Genomic DNA, 20454 nt, shown 5'->3' on the forward strand with positions numbered 1-20454 from the left:
TCCTATTTAGATACAATCCAAACCTCTCTAACAGATTTTATAGCACCATGGCATCTCCGCCCTTTATCATGCGACACATCATTCACACATGTAGATAAAAACCGAGCTCCCACATGTGCAATCCTGCAGCGCTTCTTGTATTTGCAGCAGAAGTATCAGTGTTCTGAATTTTATACGGACGCCTCTAGAACTGCCAGCTCTGTGTCCTGCGCGGCGCATGGGCCCGGCCTTAGTGTCACCAGAACTCTGAATAATCATACTAGTATCTTTACAGCAGAGGCTTATGGCGTACTGCTTGTTGTTAATAATATACTCCAAAGCCACACCCCACAATCCATTATCTATACAGATTCCCTCAGTGTTGTGCGGGCATTGTCATCAACAAAGTCTTCAAAAAATCAAGTTGTAAATCTTATCATCAAAGGTATTATGTCGGTGTATGTCCACAAATTTGAACTCGTCCTTTGCTGGGTCCCTGGCCACTGTGGTATAGCCGGAAACAAAGCCGCGGATCGAATGGCCGCTGCTGCTACACTCTCGAATGCAGTAGACATCACCACATTACCCTACACCGACGTGAAACCACACATCAAACAACAACTTCGCAAAACATGGCAAACACATTGGAGCGAACAAACAGACAAGTTACATGTAATAAAACCACACTTGGGACCATACACCTCCGATACACGCAACAGATACATAGAAGTCGCCTTAGCTAGATTACGGATAGGGCATACGCACGCAACGCACTCGCACCTGCTCACTGGATCTCCAAGACCGCTGTGCAGCAGGTGCGGAGAGGCCCTATCCGTGATCCACATCCTCATACAATGTAAGGCTCTCGACATTACGCGACACAAACACTTCCCACAACTACACACACGACATATTCCACCACACCCGTCATACTTCTTAGGAGACGATGCCATGTTTTCTGTTCAGCGTACCTTTGAGTTCCTATCAGAAGTTCACTTTTTACAACTCATCTCATACCACCCATAGTTTTACCCCTGGTCCTATAAACCAGCCACCTTATTTATTTTTTAACCTCTCTGGTTCTTCACCCTGGCCCTTTACACCAGCCGTACTCATAGTTTATTTCGTGTTCTCTCCTCATCAAATAACTTTATGTTTGGCGCTCTTTGCCTGTGTCGGCCTTGCGCCAATAAAATCAAACCATCATCATCTGTTGCCCAGTTCATCGGGAAGCGGCGACGTTGGCGGCGTCACGGACTCGTCTGAAACGTACCCGTCCTCACTGAACAGCTCCCACTCAGGACATTCCTCATCACTGAACAGCTCTCGCGAAGGACACTCCTCATCACTGAACAGCTCCCCCAGATGTCGTTCTGGCTCTTCACTCTGGTCCGTCTGTTTTGTGGGTCGCACGTCACTTGGACTAGGTGCTGCAGGCAGCCTTGCCGTTTGGCGGCATTGAGCCGAAGTAGAGGGCCGATGGGAACTTTCTTCCTCGTTGGCTAGGCGCCATCTCGTTGGCTTTGGCAAAGGGTCGGTCGAATCTGGATCGAGATACGTTTTTCGTCTCTTTGGCGGAGCCATGCCGCAGCAATTTCTGGGTCAACTAATCGCACGAAAAAACTTTCTCGAGCACCGCGGAAAGCAGGCAAGACGCCATAAGAGACGCCATCATAGCAGGAGCAGGAGGGATCCAATGTCGCCGTCGATGCCGTCGATAGGTTACCTTGAACTGCACAGCAGCTCTGCATCTTTGGCAAATTATTTAGCAGTTTTAGGCCATTCGAGAGCAAATATTTTATAACGTGTACATTAAACTGACGCTTTTTGAATAAAGAAGGAAAGGCGTCATCTTCTATTTATTTTACGCATGAATTTTGTCTGACCAGCCCAATATCAAGCCAAACGGAGACGATGCCAACGTGGCGCCTTATAAAGTTTTTCTTTCCTCCATGCCTTCTAGCTAGTAGTCGTAGAGAGCGTGGACAGACGTCCGAGAAAAGCATAAGCCATTTACAGCGCTTTTTGGTGACCCATATTTCATAACCCAGTGCTTTCAGCAATGTTGTTTCCGTGAATTTGTGAACACGCCACGCTATGTTCGCGCTTGTCCGTTTTGCGCAAGATGCCGATAATCGGCTGAACATTATACCGGTCGAGGACATTGTTAATCGCAACCCAAACAATGAAGATGACTTTGACGGCCGCATTACATATTTTGCCTACTGGCACGACGATGGTGGCGAGAACAACGGAGTTTACGTGGCCCAGATTCTGAAGTTGGCAGGTAAGTTCACCTTTGTTTTGTTTCACGCGTGTGTGTGTTTAGAAGGAGGCCTTGTCGGGCGCGCACTTTTCCTCCGATATGCGGATCGATGGCTGGCAGTCGCCTCAAGCAATATAAAAAAACCTTCAGCTTACTGTTCGGAGGATGGTATGATTTCTAGCGCTGCACATATTGATTTCCTCCTTTTCGACACCTCGTGGTTCTTTAGTGCGTGCAAACAATGAGGAATTGGCCAAGGACGTTTGCGGCTGACCACGCTGCGAGCACATGGCAACGTGAGGGAGTTCAGCATCGATCAGTTACCAATTAAGTAGAATGACCCGCTTGCGCTATACTGCAACCGCAAGTTTTTTGCACAGGCTACCGTTTTTAACGTCATGATCAATTCCTTAAATTTCTACGCATTGTTTTTCTTTGCTGGGGTGCAATGGTAAGCTTTACGTGGCTGTCGGCTCAGGACAAAGCATTGATCTGCACTTTAGGAATTCACTTTTTCAAATTAGTTAATCAAATTATTTCAGTTATATCAATATTTTGAGAGGTTGGGGTGGGTTGGTACGTTTGAGGTCGCTGTTGTCACAGCATGGGTAAACATGCACAGGTGCTCCAAAAGTTAAAAGGAGCACAAGAGCGGTGGCCTGAGCCGGCCAAACTGCATGCCAGCGCTATGAATAGATGCGCCGCAGATAGCGAGATTGTGTGAGCACATCCGGCTGGTCGATCTCTACATGCTGACGCCCGCCTTATCGCCCAATGCGCTTTCTCCCGTGTACAGTCGCGTGGGATTTGAAGGTAATCGCGTGAGCTTCGACCGATAAAGACGATAACGCCCCCGCGCGGCATTTTTCGGTGTGCCTGGGACCTAGTATATGTATTCTCCTCTCCCTCGGTCGCTATTCCTTTAGGCAGTCATCACTCCCACGGCTAGCAAACCACCGCTTTGTGGCGATTTTGCGTGGTTGTAATCACTTCTGGGCTTTCTTCTTGGTTATTATGAGCAGCGATAGCACCCATTGTTATAAATGCCCAGTATTTCTCGACAATGCATTTGTCCGCACCTTTTCGAGAACTGCTGTGAGGTACGACAAGTGGGATGTCGTCACTGCATTCGCGATAAAAAAAGAGGAAGGCGTTTCTGGTTTTGCTAAGGGAGTGATGACCGCTGTAATAATCAGCTATTGAGGAGAGAAGAATGCGCAGACAAGGAACCAGGCGCACTAAAACAAGCTGCGCGGGTGCGTTATTGTCGTGGTTGGTCTATGCTAGCGCGATTACCTTCAAATCGCACGCGACTGTACTTGCTTGTCCGCATAGTGGTAGCACTTTTCCCACCATGTATATTTACATAAACTTTCAAATTTTGTTCAAATGTTAAATGATTCTTTAAAATGTTTCGTTACAGCGACCAAGGAGCTCATGAACGAGAAAATGCGTTCGAAAAGAGTGGCTATACCCAAGCTGAATGCATCAGATTTTTCCGACGTCGACGCTGACAAGGATGTTGAGGAGGACGCTTCTTCTGCTTGGAAGCATCTGAGAGCAGTAATTTTTTTCTCCATTTTCTTTTTTTTTCTTTGTGAGTGCACTGGTTAAATTAATCAAGGCCAACCGCTTTTCTGCGTGAAAAGTGCATTAAATAATATCTAGAGGTTTGTATGCAGGAGGGGAAAAAAACCGCCAGAACAGAGCTGCTGCCAACAAGATTCAATTTCAAGAAGTGTTATGGGAACACATGCAGTATGCACTTGAGACCAATACTACTGTCAGCAAGCAGGCAGCATCTGGAAAAGTATGTCAAAGATTTCTTTCTGCTAAAAATGAAGTAACTAAATTCACTAATTATCCCCAGGCGAACTTGAGAAGCCAGACAGTCCCACAGCCTGGCACTGATAGTGTGCCGGACAACCTCTGCATTGCTGAAGTGCCTACTGCATCATGCAGCTACAATGAGAAGGTATGTATCAACTTGATCATGTTTGATTGTGCCTGTCAATGGGGCTTGGGCTACGTACGTTGTTGTACTGATGTTTCTTTTTAATCATTGCTTGGATGTTATCTTTGAAAAAGAAACAACTGCTTGAAAAACAGTAGAATGAATGGGGACTGCTTCTGCTGTCATTAGTTTGCATAAATACAATATAATGGTTACAACTTCTCCATCAAGAAAAGTTTTGTTTGAAACCACTCAATATATATTGCATTTTTGGAGGTCTGAATTCCTTCTCACACATTCATATAGAAATTTAAACAACTTTACATTTTCTGGCGTGGAGTAGGACAGCGAAAAAATGGAGTTTATAAGGTACAGTTATTTTACACAGCCGTCTGGGAGCAATGTAGGCAAGTGCAGTGTCTGTGTTTGTAACTTTTTTGTATGTGCAGAGAAAGAAACGGCCAAGGCTCTCCCCCAGACACAAGCACAAGCTCGGATGACTGCCTCATTTCATCGGCTGAGCTTCAGAATGCATAGAAAGAAGCCGAATTATGGAAGAAATAGTTTCGACTCCAACAAAACCATACTGCAACTTTGAGGGACTGTATACGGTTTCTAAAAAACATTGGAGACGCAGTTGACAGCATGTAAGGCCTTTCTTTACTTTTTATGGCGTTGTTTTGTGTAGCTTCTGATTGCAAAGGAGAAGTTTGAACCTTTCACATTTTTAGATATTTGTGTCAACTGAACCTCAATTCTCTTTTCTGTGCACAACACGATTGCTGACATGAAAAAAAAGCCAAATTGGTGAGCATATTCAACTGCATGAAAAATTATTCTATCTTGCGAGCTGTCTGCAGTACGGCTGAACGTACAAGGCATGGAGCCTGTTCTACCTGCACAGTAGGGCAGTAAAATATCTTTTGATGGTTCTGAGTACAATTGTCGCTATGCGACAGCCTGCCTTTGTAGAATGTCACAGGCAGTTAGCCATGCTGCATTGGTATATTGGTCAAGCACAATGTGGCATATGCAGTGCTGCCAACAAGTTGTTGTATGAACTGCAGACATACTTTGCGAAGTACCTGCACTACTGCACACAAACATGCTTGTATTCAATGTTTTGACTAACCCAAAGCATGACTTTTGGTTTTCGTAATAGCTAATGGTTGCTCATGTTGCTGTGTACATTGTACATTGTATACCCTGTGTACAAATACTGGCCCTGTTGTCAGGCTGCCACGCAATAATTGAGGGCTGTTATTATTGGATTCAATTTCAATTTGAAGCTGTGGATACCCCAGAGGCCCCAGTTAATGGCCACCACAATGATGTCGGCAGTGAAGATTGCCACCAGGCTGACTTGGGGACACCTCCAAACAAAAATGGAAGCTGGTGCAGGTAGAAACATATCAAATAGTATATTTCATTTCGTTCCTTTTTTATTTCTCTTATGATTTTTTCTTTGTTGCTGCAGCGGCCTCCCCTCCCATTGAAGGCGCAGTGAACCCTGGGCCTGACGAGGACCCTGCGCCATTTTCTGCCACAAGCGATGGACGCGCAAGTTTAACTTTTCTTCCAGTGTTATAAAAATAATGTCATGTCTCATGCAAAAACTGTTGATTTGAAGAACAACAGTACGCTGCAATGTCAAAGCAGTAGGGCATGCCAACAATTTCATTCTTGAAAAAAAGTTAGTTACTGTAGTCTGTGTTTTTTGCTTAAAGGGACACTGAAGTGATATGTAAACATTGCGGGATTACTAGCGCAAATTGTAGCCCGGAGTCCCCAGGCCATGTTTCGACCACTCTGGGCGCGTTTACGCGATTTTATTTAGTAGAAAAATTAATTCGAAAATGCTGTCCTCCTCTCTTTACGCTCGCCCATTTTCTGTGGCGTTTTCGTGTGACGTCAGGAGGTGCCGAGCTCGCAATTGGCTGCGCTACTGCACGGCTCCCCGGCCTTCAGACAGAGTCAGTCGGCCCAGCGTTTGGTCCGCCGGCCGCCGACGAGTCGTCGCAATTCGTTCGCTCAGTTGAAACGGCGCCAGGACACGTTTGTGAATGGAAGAATGCGCCTTTCTTTACTTGGTTAGTTTGTACACTGTATCTAGCTCCAAGTCAAGGTCGCTTTACAAAAGCGCACATGCGACGCTTCGCTGACTGGTACGCCAGTAGGAAAATATAAGGCCTCTTAAAGGCGGAAGAAGAGTCAGCGAAGTCAAAATATGTACTAAGGAAGCCAAATCAACTGATACGTTTACCATACAGCGTAAAACTAGGGTGCGGGAAGCACGTTTTTGCGCTGTGCGAACAAGCACAGCGGCCAGCAGCACGACTACGCATCTGCGAACGCTTTTCCGTCTACGAAATGCAATTGCTAGACGTGAGCTATTGTGGAAACTCGGGGTACGCTTACTGCACGAGCGCAATACAACAAATAGTCACCTAAGCTGCTTGAAATGCCAAAACTAAATAAAAGTGTAAACGTGTTGTACAATATATACCTTGTATTACCAAGGTCGGCTAAACCGGTCTCGTGGCCTAGTACTCTGGGGCGCTAGGTGTGTTGCCGCAAGTATTTTGCAAGTCACGAGTTCGAGTCCCCGCGGGTACGTGCTTTTTTTTTTGTAAGTTAACTTTTTCGTTTTCTGTCGATGTTTTCTACATTGAGTTGGCCTTTTTTTGGGGCCGCAATGTTCATGGCTCCACGAACTAGTTCACAGAACGCGCGCAGGCTGGCACTGACGCGCTAGCGAGTTCTCGTTGGCGTGCTTGTTGCCATAAGCACCGACTGCTTGCGGGCAGTGGGCACAGGCCAGAATGAACAGACCCTTGACCTGGTGCGAACACGCTTTTTACGGTACTGGCATGAGTGAGGCAAGCTCCAAATATGGGGGAAAAGCGCATGACATTTGGGCGTCTGCGGGTACGCGGAGGGCGTCCATGCACTGCGTAGGCCTCGGCTAGTGAATGCTACGATTCCAAGCCGTCCTGGGAGGCTTATCTTTATGCATTTTCACAGCTGACAACATGGCAGAAGTTCGGTACGATGATTACTGAGTTATTGAGAATGCCCATCCAACAACGCCACCAGTTGTGTTTTACAGAACCGAAACTGAAACTTGTTTGGTTGCTCACCTTGGGCATCGTCCAATCACGGTGCCCTTTCCTCCTAACGTCTCAGCTTTAGTTGGTGCGGCCGCCGCAAACTGCGCATGGTAGTTTTTCTTCTTTCGCGCTTTGTAAAATAATTACCGATTTGTCAACCGGATAACGATGAAAAGTGTGCTAATTTGAGCCAGTCTACGCAGTCCAAGCAAAAACGGGAGCTTGACAAATTCACTTCAGTGTCCCTTTAATGGTGACAGTCAACTTTAACGAGCAAATGTAGTGGCCATCCTCCACACCCTTTAAAAACTGAAAAAAGCATTCATTGTGGCCATGACTTCTGAGCAGACGGCTGCACTGGTCTTTCTTCGTCTTTCTCAACATCCTCACTCAGAGCGACTCATTCTATGATTCTGAACTGAGATATGATGCCCTCATCTCTCAGTGCATCCCACACCCCTGTATTTATTTGCGTGTACATTGATGTAGACTGCAAAGAACACGTCTTGCAAAGCATCCGCCATGGACGTTTTAGATTGGCTTAATTCAATCTTAAAATAGATTTTGGCACACAAGAAAGGTCTCCAGGTGGTCAAAATTAATCCGGAGCCCTCCACTGCTGCGCACCTTATCGCCTGCATTGTGTCGGCGCGTTAAACTCTACAATCGATCAATTAATGCAATCTTGGCGTCAACTCCGAGAGGGAAGAATGACAAAACACACAAGGAATCTACTTGTGTTTGAATTAACAGAGCATATACCTACATAGAATTCTATAAAGCTTGTCTGGACCAAATCGTACAATTCAAATTATTCACACATTTGAATAATTGATGTTCGAATTCACAGGTTTTTGCTGTATACTTCCCTAAAGACAATCACTGTTGCCTTGCTATTGCACTTACTGGGTGGAATACTATTATGACATAGTGTTTACCCTTTTTCGAATCGCTTTTTATTCCAGTTCCACTTATGTGGCAAAGTGTTTGCCACAAAAGAGGAGGCAGACAAACTTTTTAAAAATAAAAAGCCCTCCATCCTAGTGAGGGATGCCGCTCACGTGATTTGGGGCCCCGCCGTATTGGCGGAGCGCAGTGTAAGCGGAAGGCTGGCCCCTGCAAAAACGTCAACCAAGGAAGTAGCGCCTGAACTGACACCGGCAAAGTTGAATGTTGTTTACGATAAGTGCTGCTTTCCAATTTGAGCGAGTATAATAATTAAGATTCTTCTTTTTCAGCATGCCTGGCTCAATGGGGCAAAGTGGAAAACAGCGACACCACTGTGGCAGCTTCCAATGTCCCCCAGATCCTGAGTGAGAAGATCCAAGATGTTAAAAAAAAGCTCAAGCTCGCAAAAGCCTAAACAACGCCAAAGTTCCTTGCACTGTCGGCGAGACCCTCAACATGCACGAGCAGTAAATAAAAAATTTAAAATAGTGCTTTCACGAGTTCTGGGACATTTCAGCTTGCACGACAGCAAAATGGCTTAGTGCAAGCTAAAAGCTGATTTAGTTATTAGCCCTTAGTGTACAATGAATGCTACTATTTTTTTATCCAGCAGTCTTGCAAAAAAATTGAATTGGGAAGCACGTCAGTTTTTCTTGTACCTGTAGCACGTCGAGTTAGCAGAATTTGCGAAAATCCCAGTTGAGAATGTAACGGAAGCCCCGAACATATAGCTGGAAATGCAGCTGGAGATTAAACCAGAATTCACAGATTTCCACCCAGAATTTCAACCGGGGATTTTGCATTCCCAGCTGGATTACGAAACTGGAAATCTCTCCCAGCTGGGAAATTTCCCAGCTGGAAGAGCAAATTTCCAGCTAGAAATTCTGGATGGGAATTTCGCATTCCCAGCTGGATTATGGAAGTGGAAATCTTTCCCAGCTGAAAAATTTCCAAGCTGGGAGAGATTTCCGGTTCCATAATCAAGCTGGGAATGGAAATTTTTTCACCTGGGGTAGCCGTCGGAGCCCAGGTCAAGCCCAGGCAGAGAGCTCCGGGACATCTCTCGGTATCAGGGTAACCTGAGCGAAAAAGTACCCCCGTCCCATGCTTTTATTCTATAGCTTATGGTATTCTTTAAACAGAAACCCAAACATGATCGGCCCCCGAAAAGGGGCCGCACCTAAATTTCTAAATTTCCTCCGCTTCCTTTGAGTTTTACGAAACTGAACAACTACTTAGCGATATAATCGTCTGACCAGTTGAACCCTCTTGCTTCAAAATCAGTATTTCTCGTCTCCCAATTTCTTGAAGGTGTCATCGGCGAATCATATAAAGCCAAAAACAAAGAACCGGTGAAATCCTTCTTGAGGTCAGTAGCCTAGATCAGGATGATAAACTTCTTGCAGAAACCCGCATCGCCGATCTGGCCGTCCGAGTCACGCCCCACCGCAGCCTAAACAGCTCCCATGGTGTGATCTCCGAATATGAGCTACTGAATGAAACTGAAGCTGACCTGCTAGAGGGCCTTCGTGGTCAGGGCGTAACTGGTGTCAGGCGTATAACAATACGCAGATATGACAAACAAATACCGACGAAGCACCTCATCTTAACCTTTGACAGGTCGACCGTTCTAGAATTCATCAACGCAGGTTACATCTGATGTCCTGTCCCGCCTTACATCCCGAATCCGTGGCGCTGTTTGAAGTGCCAACGGTTCGGAAACGGCACAAACGCCTGCCGCGGCCGACTTACCTGAGCAAAATGCGCCCTGTATGACCACCGGTCCGAAAACTGTAACGTGCAGGTTTCCTTGCGCAAACTGCCAGGGTCCGCAAGCGGCCTACTCAAGGAAATGTGAAAAGTTTCAACTCGAAAAGAAAATCAGCAACATCGATGTCACCAAAAACATCACCTTCCCAGAGGCGCGGTAGAGGTTCGCCTCTTTCCCTCCGTGGAGGTACGCAGTTCGCCGGGGGTCGGAGCGGCGTCTAGGTTCGGCGGGGACCCAGTACCGCGAGTTGGACTTCGTCCCGCCCCCGCCCCCCCCCCCTGGGTTGCCCCGGGCAGCCCAACCAGCCTCTACACCGCTCGCTCACCCAGCAGCGGCTGTGGTGGCAACAACGTCTGTTGGGGATGCCGCTGCATCCACTGCTTCCTCTCCACCGGCCCAAAGCACATGCAAGGGCACGGAGGAGTTGGAGGCAGTCGCAGCGACCCCCTCCTTCGCCTCACTGCCTGTGCCATCTGCGGTGCACCCCACGTCTTCGGCACTGGCAGCGCAGGCAAGGAACACCCGAAAGGGTACCACGTCAAGGGGGCCCAGTCCGCTGGGCACCCCCTTGCCTTCAGATGACGACATGGACGTCGAGCCCTTCAGGCTTTCATCGCAACGAAAGGAACGGGCTGCGACGTCCAGGTCAGTAGAGAAGGCAAAAAAGCGCCTCCCAAGAGTGCAAGCCCCGAAAGACCCTACATAAATAATCACACTCCAGTAGCTCTAACACATCATAATGGGAAGAAAAAACATAGTTCAATTGAACTGCAGAGGCCTTCTGAATAATCTTGACGACGTGCATGAGATTCTGCATGCCAACCAGCCAAGTTTAATGTGTGTCCAGGAAACACATCTGAATCCCAAACACACAAAGTTCTTGAATAGTTACCTGGTATACAGGAAAGACAGGGATGGCTGCACACACTCTACTGCCGGTGTGGCCATAATCGCCCGCAAATCCTTAGCATGCCACCCTGTCACCTTGAACACCGCCCTTGAGGCTGTAGCCATCCACACAATAATATTGTGCGGATGGCTACAGCCACAGCCCCATCACCGCTAGCTGGGCTGCCTCTGGCGGCCCATGCCGTCTCCACACCGCTTGTTGAGCCAGTAGTGGTTGTGGAGACGACCGTGTCTGGTGGGAGTGATGCTGCATCCACCACTTCCGCTCCACCATCTTAAACCACACGTCAGGGCACGGATGAGATGGAGAAGGAGGCCCCCGCGGCAGCTCCCACGCCTGCTACACCGCCTGTGCCATCCGAGGCGTTCTTGAAACCCTCAGTGGTTGCGGGCCAGGCAAAGCGCGCCCAAAAGGATGCGCACCATTTTGGGCACGTGGTCCAAGGAGCCTGATGACTCAGGTACTCCGACGACATCCGACGGCGAAATGGATGTCGGACCGGGCTTGTCTGCGGTGCACCGCAAGGAACGTGTCCCGACGCCAAAGCCTCCCGACAAGCCCAAAAAGATGAGAGTCACAGCCACGGAAGACGACATAAGCATACACACTCTAGTAGCCCTCACACTAAGTAATGGGAAGAGAAAAGAATTCAATAGAACTGTAGAGGCCCCCGCACGGGGCACCTTGAGTAATCTTGGTGACGGTACTGGCGATACCGCGGACCCCGAGCCCCCCAACATAAGCTGTGTCCTACCGTGGTGATGTGTTTTTAAGGTGAAGGGTAGAAATCTCTAACGGTGGCCGTCGGAGCCTTGGTCAAGCTCCGGCCGATGGGCTCCCTGCCTGTCTACCAGGCAGGGAGCTCCGGGACCTCTTTGACTACCAGGGTAAGGTCAAAGAAGAAAGTACCCCAGTCTCCCTGCTTTCCAATGTATCATATGGCATTTTCAAACCCCCCCTCCAAACGTGATCGGTCCCTGAAAAGGGGCCGCACCGAAGTATCTTTTCCTCCTTTGTCTTCGATCTCCATTCCAAAGCCCGATAATTTCTCGCGCTTCCTGGTAATGGAATCCCTAGATAAATCAAAACCCGTCACTTCCCAGTCTGTCTTTCTCATTTCCAAGTTTCTTGAAAGCCTTGTAGGCTAATCGTACAAGGCTAAAAAGCTCACAACCGGAGAAGTCCTAATTGAAGTCCAAAGCAAACAACAGTCCTGTAACCTCTTGAAGCAAACGCGCATGGTCGATGTCGACATCAAGATCACGCCCCATCGCAGTCTGAATAGCTCTCAGGGCGTCATCTCTGATAGAGATCTAATAAATGAGACTGAAGCAGATCTGCTTGACGGCCTTCGCGATCAGGGCGTGACAGCAGTGCGGCGAATCACGACACGCCGAAACGACCAAATAATAGCTACTAAACACATAATCTTGACATTTGACCGCTCAACACTTCCTGAGTCGGTCAGCGCAGATTTCCTGAGATGTCCGGTCCGACCCTACGTGCCGAACCCACGCCGCTGCTACAAGTGTCAGCGGTTTGGACATGGCACTAATGCTTGTCGTGGTCGACTAACATGCGCCAAGTGTGCACAACATGATCATGCATCTGACAACTGCCCATCGCAAACCCTCATCTGTGCTAACTGCAAGGGACCCCACGAGGCCTACTCTAGAACATGCGAGAAATTCAAACAGGAGAAGGAGTTCATCAAGGTTAAAGTGACTGAGAATCTTACCTTCCCAGAGGCGCGAAAGAGGTTCGCCTCTTTCCCCCTGGGGAGGTATGCCGACGCAGCTCGCCGGGGGGCGGAGTGGCGTCTAGTTTCGGCGGGGACCCAGTACCGCGAGTCGGACCTGGTCCCGCCCCCGCCCCCCCCCCCTGGGTTGCCCCTGGCCGCCCAACCCGCCACCACGCCGCTTGCTGAGGCAGCAGCGGTTGTGGTGGCAACCTCTTCCGTCGGGACCGGTGCCGCTCCCGTCCGTGCCTCCCCATCGTCCAGTGCGTTGGAGTGTGCCATGGACACCACGAGCCCCGCACCGGCTCCCACCGCCACCGCACCGCCCGTGCCACTTCTGGTGCCTCCGACACCACCGGCGGTGGCGGCTCAAACGAAGGGCCCCCGAAGGAGGGCCAAGTCCGGGGGCCCGGTTCGACGGGCACACCCAGGACATCGGACGACGAGATGGACGTCGTGCCGTTCTTGCCTGCAACGCAGCGCAAGGAGCGGCCTACGACGTCCAAGCCTTCAGATAGGCCGCCCAAAAAGCCCGATCCAAGAGTCACAGCCCCGAAAGACGACACATAAACATACACACTCCAGTAGCTCTCACACTAAATAATGGGAAGAGAAAATATTGTTCAATGGAACTGCAGAGGCCTTCTGAATAATCTTGACGATGTGTATGAGCATACCAATCAGCCAAGTGTAATGTGTGTTCAGGAAACACATTTGAATTCTAAACACACAAATTTCTTGAATAGTTACCTGGTATACAGGAAAGACAGGGATGGCTGCACACACTCTTCTGGCGGTGTGGCCATAATCGTCCGGAAATCCTTAGCACGCCATCCTGTCACTTTAAACACTATCCTTGAGGCTGTAGCAATACGCTTAATAATTAATAAACAGTCAGTTACGAATTACCGTCCTATAGCTTTAACCAGCACTTGTTGTAAATTATTAGAACATGTCATTCACAAACACATATCTACTTTCTTAACAACGCATTCCATTCTCTCTTCAGCACAACATGGTTTTAGGCGCGGCTTTTCCACTGTGACCCAACTTGTCGAAACCGTACATGACTTTGCCGTGACTATTAATGACCGTAAACAAACAGATGTAATATTTATAGATTTCGCGAAAGCGTTCGACAAGATATCTCATGTAAAACTAATGATCAAACTACGTGCCATTCTTAAAAATGATAAATTTTGCAGTTGGATTCAGTCATACCTTACTTCACGTTACCAGTATGTCATCTTCAGCGACACTCCTTCTAAAATAGTACCTGTCACTTCGGGTGTACCCCAGGGTTCGGTTCTGGGTCCGTTGTTATTTCTTCTTTATGTTAACGACATTGTTGGCGAGCATGACATGAAAATCAGGTTGTACGCTGATGATTGTTTGATTTATTCTACTGTAGACTCTTTGGATGACCAGATTAACCTTAATTTGAAGCTGAACGATATTATTCAGTGGTGCAACACATGGCAGATGTCTGTTAATTATAAAAAAAGTGCTGTTATGTCAATCACAAACAAGAAGCAACCCCTTCTTTTTAATTACACAGTCGATAATAACGTGCTAACACGGGTAACTGAGTATAAATATCTTGGTTTACATATATGTAACAACTTGCACTGGGATAAACACATTACAAACGTTGCTAATCAATCAATGTATAAACTTCACTACTTGAAAAGGTCTCTCAGAAATGCTCCAACAAGCATAAAATTACTAGCCTATAAAAGCATCGTGTTACCCATTCTCGATTATGGAAATGTAATTTGGGACCCTTTCACGGCGGCTAACTTATCTAAATTAAATCGTGTACAAAATAAAGCAGTCCGTTTTATTTTTAATTCTTATGGCCGCGCTTCAGTTTCGGAACTGACAGCCAAGGCTGGTTTATTGAACATTGCAGACAGAAATAAATTATGCCGCCTACGCTTTCTTTTTAAAATTGTGAAGAACCTTCTCAAAAGCGATACTCATCAATACTTAACGTATTTTTCTTCAGGTCATTCATCCCGCCACCGTCACTCGCTGAACTTAACCCCATTCCAGCCGAAAAACAATGTCTTTAAGTATTCCTTTTTTCCTAGAACAGTTAATGAATGGAATAACCTTGAAAGTTATGTTGTCGAACAAACTGATATTAACAAATTTGAAAGCCTACTTGACTTTTAAACTTTTCTTTCTTGTTGTTCACTTGGTATGTGCATAACGTGTTCTGGTTCTCGGTGTATATTGCGTTCGCGGGGCATTGATGTGTGCTCTTCTTTTTGCAGCGTGTGTCGTTTCAATGCGTGTGTCGGTTTCTTCTTTCCTTTTTTGTGCCCTTCGCCAAATAATATCCACCCGCCACTGTGAATTGGCATTCAGTTCAATCCTGTTTTTTTGCTGATATTATGCGTTCTTTTTGTCTGTTTTATTGTGAAATGTATCGCACTCTTCTTTCCACCCTGCTACGACCCCTTAACTGGGGTCAGCAGTATTGTAAATAAATAAATATTTAATAGGTTGATAACGGTATGCTCCATATACATTTCTCCTGATGTTTCACTTACGAGCTCCAACTTCGAGGCGCTGGTAGACCAGCTGCCCGAACCGTACATCCTTACAGGCGACCTTAATGCTCACAACTCTCTTTGGGGCTCTTCCAGAACGGATGCCCGAGGTCGCCTGATAGAAAAATTCCTTACATCTTCTGGAGCATGCCTCTTCAACAATAAAGAGCCTACATACCATAACATAGGTCACAACACATACTCATGTCTTGACTTGGCTATTGGCTCCGCAGTTCTCTTTCCTCTTGTCGAGTGGGGAGTGGAAACTGACCCATATGGCAGTGACCACTTCCCCACCTCACTCACATACATAGGTAAAGGCCCAAGCAGTCCATCTTCCCATAATAGGTTCAATGAAGCACGAGCTAACTGGAATACATTTACAGAGACATCCAAACTACACCACACATCCATAGGACACCTACACGTTGAAGAAGCTACCCAACTCCTCACGGCGCACATCCTCGACGCCGCCGAAAAGTCCATTCCCCACGCCTCTAGAGCCCCGCGCAACCAGCGGAGGCCGTGGTGGAATGAGGACTGTAGGCGGGCGCGATAAGCCCAGAACAAGGCGTAGGGTATCCTTCGTCGGTACCCCACGTCGGGTAACCTCATTTTGTTCAAACGGGCCAAGGCGTTCGGAAAACGTGTGCGCCGTGAGGCAAAACGAGAGAGCTGGCACACCTTCCTTACATCCATTAACTCATACACAGATGCAAATAAGGTATGGACAAGAATACGCAAACTTAAAGGACAACATACACATAGCCTGCCCCTGGTCAGTACAACAGGGGACACACTCGAAGACCAGGCTAACACTCTTGCACAACACTTCCAACACGTTTCCAGCTCTGCACACTACACAAACACTTTCCTGAAACATAAAAATACTTGTGAAAAGAAGTCCCTACATGACAATAACAGGTCAAAATCTGGTTACAATTCTGAATTTACACTGTATGAGTTGAGGGCTGCACTGAGCACGTGTAAACCTTCAGCTCCCGGCGCAGATAAGATTACATACACCATGATACAACACCTACACCCGGACACTTTTGAAACACTCCTACACCAATACAACAACATATGGCTTTCGGGGCACATCCCGAAATCTTGGCGGGAGGCTATTGTAGTGGCGTTCCTGAAGGAGGGTAAGGACCCTTCTTCTCCCGCCAGTTATCGACCCATCGCCCTCACAAGCTGCCTGTGCAAGCTTCTCGAGAAGATGATCAACGGGAGACTTGTGTACTTCTTAGAGTTCAATGGTCTTCTCGAGAGCTGCCAGGCCGGCTTCAGGGTGGGGCGATCCACAAACGACCAACTCGTCGCCCTTGAGTCGTATATCAAGGATGCGTTTGTCCATAAACAGTTTTGTGCTACGGTGCTTTTTGATCTCGAGAAAGCCTACGATACCGCTTGGCGATACGGGATACTTTGCGACCTAAAAGCCTTCGGTGTCTCGGGAAGTATGTTTAATACACTTCATAGCTACCTGGCGGAGCGAACCTTTCGTGTGAGAGTTGGCACTGCCCTTTCAAATGTTGTCCTGCAGGAAAACGGCGTGCCTCAAGGCGGCGTTTTGAGCTGCACATTGTTCATTGTCAAGATGAACTCACTTCGAAAGGCGTTGCCACGAACCATTTCCTGTACAATATATGTAGATGATGTGCAAATATCTTTTAAATCATGCAATATGTCAATCTGCGAACGCCAAGTCCAGCTTGGTGTCAACAAACTAGCAGGCTGGGCAGATCAGAATGGTTTTAAGCTGAACCCAGTCAAGAGCACTTGTGTTGTGTTTTCCAAAAGGCGTGGGATCAGGCCAGATCCAGATATCAAACTGAATGGTGTCTCGATTCCGGTCAAAAAAGAACACAAGTTCCTTGATATAATTCTTGATGAAAAACTTTCCTTTATCCCTCATATGAAACAACTAAAACAAAAATGTCTTAAAACAATGAATATCCTTAAGGTTCTCTCCCACCAATCCTATGGTTCCGATAAAGAACTCCTGCTGCGCTTGTATACTGCTTTGGTTGGGTCTCGTTTGGCCTATGGCAGTGTGGTGTATGGGTCGGCGAGGAAAACGGCGTTACGAATGCTTGACCCAGTGCTACACTTGGGGCTTCGTCTCGCCTCGGGTGCTTTTCGCACTAGCACTGTGGAGAGTCTGTATGTCGAGTGTGATAAGTGGAGCCTTGAGAACCAACGAACGTATATGGACTTGCATTATGCTTTTAAAATTTCATCACTCAATAATCATGCTTGTTATCCTGTCTTTAACGACACATCCACATCTGTGCTTTTTGTAAATCGCCCATCCGTTCCTCTACCCTTTTTATTTAGAGTGAGAGAGCGAGCCTCGGATCTGAGCGCTTCGTTTTTAGATGTGTACAGGTCATCCTTTGCTAACAGTTTACCGCCTTGGCAAGTTCGCCCTGTGTCGTGCGACCTTTCTTTTATGAGTCTTGACAAAAATCGTGTACCACGAGCTGCAATACTGCAGCACTTTCTGTCTTTGCAGTTTAAATACACATGTGCAGAATTTTATAGTGACGCTTCTAAAACCTCCACTATGGTGTCGTGCGCTGCTCATGGTCCAAATTTCAATGCAGCCAGAACCATGAGCGTGCACACAACAATTTTTTCAGCAGAAGCGTATGGAATTTTACTGATTGTACGACACATTCTTGAAACTCAAATTCCCAATTCCATCATTTATACAGATTCTTTGAGTGTTGTTCGCGCACTGTCATCGCACAAGCCCCCCAAAAACCACATAGTTAATCTTGTATTCAACACTATCATGTCCGTGTATGCACAAAAGCATGAGCTGGTCCTCTGCTGGGTCCCAGGACACGCAGGGATCGCTGGAAATGAGTTGGCAGACGAGAGGGCCACTGCTGCTGCACTCAGGAACACTGTAGGCATTACAACGATACCCTACACAGACCTCAAGCCACACATAAGACAACACCTGCGCAGAACATGGCAAACACACTGGGACGAACAGACAGACAACAAACTACATGTAATAAAGCCACACTTGGGACGGTACACATCTGACTCACACAACAGACACACGGAAGTCGCTTTGGGTAGGCTACGGATGGGGCACACGCATGCAACTCACTCGTATCTGCTGACGGGATCTCCTAGGCCCCAGTGCAGCAGGTGCGGAGAGGCCCTATCCGTAGTACACATACTAATAACATGCAAGGCACTTCACACGACACAAACACTTCAGAGAACTCTACAGACAACATATCCCCCTACATCCATCTCTGTTTCTGGGTGATGATGCCATGTTTTCCGTTAAACGTGTGTTTGAGTACTTGTCAGATGTGAATTTTTTAAACCTCATTTCCTATCACGCATAATCAAATCTGGCCCTATACACCAGCCATCACCATTGCCGTTAATTGATTTTATTGTTGTTTTGGCTTTAGTAGCCACTATTTTATTTTAGATACTTTTGTTTGGCGCTCTTTGCCCCAGCTGGCCTTGCGTCAAAAAACTCTAACCATCATCATCAGAACTGTAGAGGCCTTCCTAAAAATCTTGACGATATGTACGAGATATTGCACTCAATCAGCCAAGTGTCCTGTGTATACAAGAAACACATTTAAATTGCAAGCATACAAATTTTTTGAACAGTTACCTGGTATTTGGAAGGACAGGGATGTTGGTGGTACATCTTCAGCAGCAACGTTCGAGAACCTGTTAGAGAACCTGCAGATGGCTTTTATTGCAGGTTCTAATGTCGCTGCTTGTTCATATGTAGGAAACCATCACTGTCGCCTCCTACGGCACATCGTGATGATGTTCGTATCAGTCCATGCTGTTGCCGTCGCGTCTGTGTTGACAACTCTTGCATTAGTTGAAAGGTTGAAATAAACTGAACTGAACTGAATTAGCTGCATTATTTAAGAAGTTAAAAACACAGATACCCTCGCACGGGGCACCTTGAGTAATCTTGGTGACGGTGTTGGTGACACCGCGGACCCCGAGCCCCCAAACATAAGCTGGATCCAACCGTGGCGAAAGGTAAAAACCTCAAACGGTAGCCGTCGGAGCCCAGGTCAAGCTCTGGCGGATGGGCTCCCTGTGTGTTTACTAGGCAGGGAGCTCCGCTACCTCCTCAGCTATCAGGGTAAGGCTGTGGAAGAAAGTACCCCCGTCCCCTGCTTCTATACATGCTGTATGGTATTTTCAAACCCCCCCTCCCCCTCCAAACGTGATTGGTCCCTGAAAAGGGCCCGCACCAAAGTATCTTTTCCTCCGTTGCAATCATTCTCGCTCCCAAAGCCCGATAATTTCTCGCGCTTTCTGATCATGGAATTTCTTGGTAGGACAAAGCCAATCACTTCCCAGTTTATGTTTCTATTCTCCAAGTATCTTGAAAGCCTTGTCGGAAAGTCGTACAAGGCTAAGAAACTGAAAGCGGGACAATTCCTGATTGAGGTAGACAACAAACAGCAGTCTGCAAACTTCCTTGCACAAACGCCCATGGCCAATGTTGACTCAAGATCACGCCTCATCACAGCCTTAATAGCTGCCAAGGCGTGATCTCTGATCCGGATCATATAAGTGAAACTGAAGCCGATCTGCTCGAGGGCCTCCGTGATCTGGGCGTGACGGCAGTGAGTCGAATAACCACACGCCGAAACGATCAAATCATACCTACCAAACACATCATCTTGACGTTTGACCGCTCAACACTCCCTGACTCGGTCAACGCAGGCTTCGTGAGATGTCGGGTCCGACCATACGTGCCGAACCCACACCGCTGCTACAAGTGTCAGCGGTTTGGCCACGGCACAACCTCTTGTCGGGGTAACCTGACGTGCGCAAAATGTGCAGCGCAAGATCATCCAACTGGTAATTGTGAATCCGAGCACTTCACTTGTCCGAACTGCCAGGGACCGCACGCTGCCTATTCCAGAACCTGTAAAAAGTTTAAACAAGAGAAACAGATTATTGCCTTGAAAATAAACGAGAACATAACCTTCCCTGAGGCGCGCGAGAGGTTCGCCTCTTTCCCCGTGGGGAGGTACGCCGACGCGGCTCGCCGGGGGGCGGAGCGGAGTCAGGTTTCGGCGGGGACCCAGTACCGCGAGTCGGACCTGGTCCCGCCGCCGCCCCCCATCAGGTTGCCTCTGGCGACCGCTTCCGTCTCCGCACCGCTCGCTGAGCCAGCAGCGGCTGTGGTGGCAAAGA

At 47.6% G+C, this 20454-nt stretch overlaps 1 protein-coding gene across 1 annotated transcript; it reads left to right on the forward strand.

Annotated features, from left to right (window-relative positions):
- The first annotated feature begins 2040 nt into the window (after window positions 1-2040).
- On the forward strand, window positions 2041-8672 carry LOC144146542 (uncharacterized). The gene is made up of 2 exons (XM_077678484.1): window positions 2041-2473; window positions 8548-8672. The coding sequence occupies exons 1-2, from the start codon at window positions 2077-2079 to the stop codon at window positions 8670-8672; spliced, it is 522 nt and encodes a 173-aa protein (XP_077534610.1). The 5' UTR covers window positions 2041-2076.
- The last annotated feature ends 11782 nt before the right edge of the window (window positions 8673-20454 follow it).

Source organism: Haemaphysalis longicornis, unplaced genomic scaffold (genome assembly GCF_048455015.1).
Source record: "Haemaphysalis longicornis isolate Haplotype H1 unplaced genomic scaffold, Haemaphysalis longicornis Haplotype H1 scaffold_7, whole genome shotgun sequence".
In the NCBI taxonomy this organism is placed as follows: Eukaryota; Metazoa; Arthropoda; class Arachnida; order Ixodida; family Ixodidae; genus Haemaphysalis; species Haemaphysalis longicornis.